The sequence below is a fragment of the Leucopleurus acutus genome (assembly GCF_964270905.1).
Source record: "Leucopleurus acutus genome assembly, chromosome: 19".
Lineage (NCBI taxonomy): Eukaryota > Metazoa > Chordata > Mammalia > Artiodactyla > Delphinidae > Leucopleurus > Leucopleurus acutus.
Window position 1 is genome coordinate 17208775 of NC_139161.1, and position 7320 is coordinate 17216094.

The 7320-nt window shown below is 57.0% G+C and overlaps 1 protein-coding gene across 1 annotated transcript; it reads left to right on the top strand.

Annotated features, from left to right (window-relative positions):
* Positions 1 to 1560: 1560 nt before the first annotated feature.
* On the top strand, positions 1561 to 4685 carry SPATA32 (spermatogenesis associated 32; the record flags this gene model as incomplete). The annotated part of the gene is made up of 5 exons (XM_082860788.1): positions 1561 to 1631; positions 1717 to 1803; positions 2614 to 2668; positions 2853 to 4057; positions 4601 to 4685. The coding sequence occupies 5 exons, from the start codon at positions 1561 to 1563 to the stop codon at positions 4683 to 4685; spliced, it is 1503 nt and encodes a 500-aa protein (XP_082716914.1).
* Positions 4686 to 7320: the final 2635 nt, after the last annotated feature.

Sequence of the window (7320 nt, forward strand, 5' to 3'; positions counted from 1 at the left end):
TTTACTGGAGATTATTCTCAGTCCAATAAGGCAAGAAAAGGAAATTAGAGACGTCCAGTTTGGGAACGAAGAAGTAAGACTGTTGAGTCACGAACATTATTGTTTACATAGAAAACCCTATGGAATCTAAAAAAGTTACTAGAACTAATAAGATTTTAGGATGGTTACAGGATACGAGATCAATACATTTCTATATAATAGCAACCCAAAATTGGAAATTGAAATGATTTCACGCACTACAGAATGTCACTTGAATCCCTAATAGAACATCCCCAAGTTGGGTACAGAGGCCCCAAGTTGAATCAACCTCAGACTTTTGCCTCCATCCCCCAGTGCTGCAATGAGGTTTACACCATAATAATTTCTCCCCTTCTATCCATATCCAGTTGCTGTTTATGGAAGGGTTAAGGCTGCAGGTGTTGATTAAATTTCCCAGGGACACTTTGTAAAGCAAGCAAAAGAAGGCTCTGACGTCAGAAGCCTGAGGAACAGCAGCATTTGGGGCAGGTAGAATTGCAGAGGAAGCGAGACGTGGGGAGAAAGCCAAGGGATGGTCGAAGGAAGCATGGTGGTCAAGGAGGTGATGGGTTCCGAAGAGACCACTGAGCCCACCACTGTGAGCCTGTCCCTGGTGTACTCTTAGCCCAGCACTCTGGATCCCAGGCCCAGGCTGAACATGGAGGAAGCCAAATCCCAGGAACAACACCAGCCATTCAAGGACACTCTCCAGCCTCTACATCTCTAGGGAGAGGCCACAGCACATTCTAATCCTTCTGGTCTAATCCTGGGAGCAATTCTTCTCAGCCAGAGCCAAGGCTGTCACTTCCTGCCACACTCCAGGCTCGTAGGGACTCAGCTTGCCCATTGCCATGATGGCCCCACCAACAACTTCTATCCAGTACGCTGGGGAGCAGAGAATGGGACAGCCTGGTGGCTCCTATCCCCAAAAGGTGAAAAAGAAGCTTCTGCAATAAAAGATACAAGCTTCCAGGAAGGGGACTGGGGCGGGGTGGGGGGGCTCCCCCAAGGAGTCAGTCTCTCCTGCAGAGGATGACTGGAGCTCATAAATAACCAGACGGGTGTCAGCATCACCTCAAATTAAGCACCTGGGGTGATAACTCTGGCCCAGAGTTGGAGATGGATGACCCCAGGGTGTGATGGTGTGAGAAGCCAGGGGAAGAGAGGACAGATTTCAGGGCAGGATAGGCCAGGGTTAGAGTGAGTGGCAAATCTGAAGCCTGGCCAGAGAGAGTGGAGAAAGGGGGCAGAGGGGCAGGAATGGAGAAAGGTGAAGTTCATCTGGGGTGTGATGAGGAACCCCACACAGTTGTAGGCTCCAGGGTAGGATGGCATGCGGGACAGGGGAGTAAAGAGTTTCTTGAGTGAAATCTGCATCAGGTCCTGACTTCCTGAATGATCAGCTGAGGGACTTTGGGCAAATGAACCTCTTCTCATTTTTTGTGTTGATTCAATGAACTGAAGCATATAAAGTGCTCCTCACAATACCTGGGCTAGAAGCCCTCAATGAACGGGAAGTGACCGCGGTTAGTATTCGCCCTAATGGAGGACAGTGATGGATCACGGAAGGTGGAGGGAGCAGACGTGGAGGAGGGGACGGCACATGGGCTTAGGTGAGGGACAGGGAGGGAGGGGGTGGCTGGAGCAGCACCTTCAGTCCGGACTCCAGAACCCCTCAGGGACTGTCCCCGCCTGCAGCTCCCCTGCCCTCACCTCCTTCTCCCTGCCAGGTGCCAACGGATTTCCCTGCTGTGACAAGGAGTCGGTGGACATTGTGGATACACAGTGAGAACTAGTCCCCCCCATCATCGTAGGACCTCTCCCTAACCCTCCAAGATCACCAGCCCTCACCAGCTGCCATGGCTGTGAGGTTTTCATGTGTACCCACCCAAGATCTTCCTCTATCTTGCCCGTTTCCAAAATCTCCCCAAGGGCAGTATCCAGGCCAAAAGGCAGCAGGGGGTGGGGGTCATATCCTCCTCTGCTTCTGCCCCCAGCCCCTGACGTTGGAGGAGGGCTGAGGGGTGGTGGGGCGCACCCAAGACATGGATGGGACCTGACCCCTTAGAGCTGCCTTTCTCTGAGGACAGCTGTCCAAGGGAAGGGTGGGCAGTTGCCTAAGGAAGGAGAGGGGTCACAGTGGCTGAGCACTGAAGGGGACGGCCAAGATGATGGCAAAATACCAACAGGAACCAAGGGCACCCTCCATACACACCCCTGCATTTCAGATCTGCCAAGCTGAGAGCGGGCAGGTCCCAGAGAGGGCGTTGCTCTGGGCTTTTCTTTCTGTGGGGAGCCGCTTTCAAGGGCACTGGCTCACTGGGATGCTGGATTAAAATGAAGATTCCTGGGCCTCACCTCCAACCAACTGTATCCCTCTTTTGCGGGTGGCAGGGGGCAACTTGGCCAGCTCTCTAGGCACTTCCAGAACTCACTGAAGTTTGAGAGTGAGTCTGGAATTTTTGGTGGGAGTGGGCACAGACAGGGGAGTGAGCTGAGGGCATCTTGCCAGCTCGGGTCTTAAGGGCTCCAGACACCGTCCCCTGAAGCCACCCCACGGAGCCCTGTCACCCACTCTGTCTCCTTCTGTCTTAGGGGTGGCATAAACCAAAACCAGTTCCAGTCAGTACAAGAGGAAGATGACATGGAGGTAACAATGGGCAGCGTCACATCTTATGGGGAGGTGGGGGTCCAGGGGCAGGGCTCTTTGGGGCCTGTCTTCTCTAAAGCCCAACCAGCCCCTACCCTGGACAATTCTGGGACCCTGGCACCAATGTCAGCACGAGCACGCACACCCGCCCTCACCAGCTGCCCACACCGCCTCCCTGCCCTAGGCAGGTCACTTGGAAGAGGCAAGTGTGGGAAAGGAAGTGAGAAGAAGCACGAGGGGGGCAGGGCAGGGAATGGGTGTCGGGGAGGACTTTGGGGGGCAGGCGCCTCCTCAGCTTTCTGTTGAAACCTTTCAGCTGGAGAAAGAATTGCTAGAGCTGGAGTCCCTAGACAAAGAGGTCCCGCGCCTAGACCCAGAACTGGAGCCGGAACGGAAGCCCAAGCCTTTCCCGCAGCCAGAGATGCGCCCGGTTGTCATGCTCCAGCCCGAGGCCAAGCTGGACACAGAGCCCAAGATGAAGGTGGTTAACTTGGAACCCTTCAGTGAAGACCCTGAGCCGCAGGGGTATAAGACAGAGTCACTCCACCCCTACATGGAGGGGCTAATGCAGCAGGACATCAGCCAATGGAGTATGAGGTCAATCTCCAGCTACCCGAGTACCACAGAGGAGGACCCACTATCCACCGACCACCGCTCCATCTGTGTGCAGACCTCCAAACACTTCTTCTGGGCAGACAAGTTCGTCCAGGCCTCAGAACACAGCCTGCAACAGGCGATCAGCATGCAGCCCATCAAGGAGAGCACAAAAGAGACCGCCTGCCACCCAGACCAGCCGTCGGCCCCCAAGGACACTGTGTGCTCCGAGAAGCAGAGCCAGGCCCCCAGTGCCCAGCCAGCTCTTCCAGACGAAGTCTCCCAGCAGCCTCCAAGCCCCCAGCCGTCCGCCTCCACACAAACCATCGGCCTGGCAGAGCTGATCGACTTCGCATCTTCCCTGGCCATGGCCTCCTCCAGCAGGATGGACTTGCCCAATTTGGGGCATGTGATCAAAGCCCCACTCCAGATGGACATGACGCTTTCCACAGAGCCCACTGTGGATCACACTGCCCAGCCCACTGTGGACGAGCCAGAGCAGGAAAACCTCCCTCAGGATGCGCTAGAGGAGCCACCAGAGGAACCACTAGAAACCAGGGAGCCGCACGATGCTTCGAAGCAGGAAAACCTCCCTCAGGATGCGCTAGAGAAGCCACCAGAGGAACCACTAGAAACCAGGGAGCCGCACGATGCTTCGAAGCAGGAAGACAAGCACTTCCCTCACCCTTACCTTGATTTCAGCAAGCTAGGTTTCAAGAAGGCCACCATTGAAGGGGAGGTGAAGTTTCTCCAGCCCCCAAACATGTCCCCTCAGCCGCAAGGAGCCGGGAAAGAGTAAGTGAGGCTGGCCCAAAGCTCCCCCGGGAGGGGGCTGTGTTATGATGTGCAGGTGGCCCCATTCCTCACACAGCCAGGTGGGGGTGGGGACAGTGGAATGAGGGACTGGCTGGGGGATGGGTGGGCTGTGATGTCTCAACCTCAAGACCTCAACCTGCTTCAGGGCAGGGACAAGGACCTGGGTTCAAAGAGGGAACTAGAATGTCGTCCTAGCGTTAGGGGGCTTCTCACCCAGAGCACAGACAGCCTCACCCTCACTGGAAATGCTCAGGCTAGTATCTTCCCTACTGAGAACCCGATGGCCCCAGCTCTGGGCCCAGGACACCTCCATCAAGCCAGGAATGAGGAAACGGGGTTCCCCAGCACCCCGTGCTTCCTGGTGTTGAATGAACACCACAGAACACCAGCCGCCCACCCGCATGGCAGGAGGAGGCCCTCTTAGCCCCAGGGCCTTCCTCCGAGAGGCCTCTGGGCTCACCCCTCTCTTTTGACCTTCCCACCAAGGCCCAAGTGACTCTCTCTCTCTCTTTTGCGTTGCAGTTCGGGAGGGGGTCCATTATTGCTGAAAATCCATTTTAAGCTGTCGTCCCCCACTTCCCCAGAGAAGACTAGACAAAACCAGTAAAGCCTACGGTGCTGGCCCCCGGCTCAGACATTTTGTGCAAATGCTCCTGGACCAGTGAACTCCTCTGGCTGCGGCATCCTGGTGTCGAGTTTTTTAGGGGCGCCACCCCCACTGTAGCTACCCCAGCAGCCCCTGCCCCCTGAGGGCTCTGCCAGCCCTGTTTTGTGCCTGCTCACTCCCCATGGGTGGCCCCACTTCCCCTGCACCCAGCCGGACCTCCCAGCCAGCAGCAGACTCATGACTAGGGGAGGCCTCAGTGGTGCCCTTTCTGAGGCTTCTGTTTCTTAGATGTAAAAGGGGGGCACGTTGGGATCGCCTGAGGCGAGAGCCTGCTGGGGGTGGGGCTGGGCAGGTGAGACGGCTTCTGGAAGGAGTTCTTCCTGCTTCTCTCCATGGGGAAGGCCTGGCATGGGAAAGGGGTGGTGTCCAGGGCTTGAAGGAGGGCAAGAATGAAGCTAAAGGATTGGTCCTCCAGGGGCCACCGCCTTGAGTCCGAGGTACCTCCAGCGTAGGGGAGAGCCCATGTGTAATGATGCACTTCTGCATGCAACCCAGACACACACACACACACACACACACACACACACACACACACACACACACACACACCCCAGCAGCTGACCAGCATGTTACACACACAGATATTCACATGACATAGCCACATGCATATCGAGGAAACATGTTCCACACGTGCCGTGCACACAGGCACACACGCAGTACCTGTGACTCACACACATGCACACAAACGCACAAGCCTCCCCACGGCAGGGGAGGACAGGCAATGTGGAGAAGCTTCTGGAAGAGGAGAGGGCAGCAAAGGAGGGAAGAGAACTTGGAGTGTGGGGATGGACATGGGCAGGAAGAGGGAAGTTGGGGAGGAAGAGAAGGGGAGGCAGCATCGAGGCTTGGGACCTGGTGAGCCCTGAGACCTACTCTGGGCCAAGGCTCCCGATGCAGTGAAATCACCTTGCAGGTCCCCAGAATCCTGCCCCACCTTGAGACGGGGCTGAGGAGGGAGGTGCCCAGGGCCTGGGAGAATGGGATTAGGAAGGGGTGAGCAGTTAAGAATGGGCCAGGGACAGAGAAGGGGGCAGGAGGCTGGAAGGAAGGATGAAGAGACCCAGAGGTGAGTGTCTGGCTGTTGGGATGCATCTTCCCAAAGTATTTTGTTAATGTGGTTTGTGGGTTTGCGTCGTTTGGAGGAAGGGCCCCTGCCCTCCCGGGGGTCCTGGGGTAAGGTGGGCCACAGCCCCAACTTGGCTAGATCCCACCCTCCCACGCCTTGACTTGGGGCCTCTGGGGCCTGCTTCTCCCCTGGGCCTCAGTCATCCTGTTAGCTTCCAAGTGGAGTCACAAATTTACGTGCCTTAAGGGAGGCAGAAACACAAAAGACGAAAACTGCAGGTTCCCCAGCAGAGAGGCGCAGGCCAGTGGGAGGGAGAAGGGCACCCCTGCCAAAAGTTGTTAAGATCCACCTGGAAGCCGGCTTGGGGACTGTGGACCTGGGACACTGGACCAGCCTCCGAGCCTGTGACTGCCCTTCAGGCAGCAGAGGATGGAAGACCAAGATATCACCATCGGCAAAGAGAACGTCCAGGTGACGTGGGCAGGGGGAAGGTCCGCCACTCCTCCAAGCTACTGCCCCCGGAATCCCCCAGGGAGAGGACTGTGGCTGCAGGCTGGCAGGGGCGGCGCGGGTCCTGGGAGGGGAAGCTGTGCACCCACAGGTCTGGTCTCAGGTCCCCTGGAGTCGGGCACTCAAGTGGGCTGGGCCCTTCGGCCCTGTCTTCTCCCCGCCTCCAAGGCCTCCACAGAAGCCTCAAAGACTGCTCACGCGAGACCCAGGAGAGGAGCAGGCCGGGAGGACGCAGGGGAGGAGGCTGCAGCAGCGCGTACCCTGCTGACCCAGACAGAAGCAGCAGCGGCCACAGCCACGGGCTGAGCAGCCCTCCCAGGCGGCGAGGGAGTTCAAGGGCCTTGCGGCCACCCGTACAATACAGACAGGCCCAAGCGCTGAGAAGTGAGAACAGGGACTGAGGCCAGGCCTGGGGTGCTGGGTTTGGGGAAAGGCCTGCCTGGCCCTGGCATCTCTCTGCAGCAGGTACAAAAGCCTTTCCAGCCTCCTTCCCGCGAGGCGGCTTTGCAGACAAGAACCTGCTACCCCTGACACCCGGGCAGCTGGCAGGTGAGGGCCTCAGGGCTGGGAGCAGGGAGGAAAACTAGGGGGTGCTCGGAGCAGAATACAATGGAGTTGCCTCCCCAGAGGCTGGGGACACAGTGAGAAACCAGTGATTGTCTTGTAACCTCTCCATGCCAGCCTAATTTGCTCATCTCTGCAATCCCAGGGCTGTTGCTCTGTGTGTGTGTGTGTGTGTGAAGGAGGGAAGGAGGGATGGGATTGGTGGATAGCAAGGTATTTGGATGGTGGATGGATGGGTGGTAGATGGACGAACAGGATGAAAGGAAGAAGGGAAACTGGGAGAAAGGATGGAAAACAAGAATCTGAGGTCCCTGCCCCGCTGGGGTTTGGAGCTGTGGGAGTAGGGGTAGAAGGAATCATTTCTACATTTGGGGGACTCAATGTCCCTGCAAAGATCATGCCCTGATACTGGCAGGGGCCCCTCAAAGCAGAATC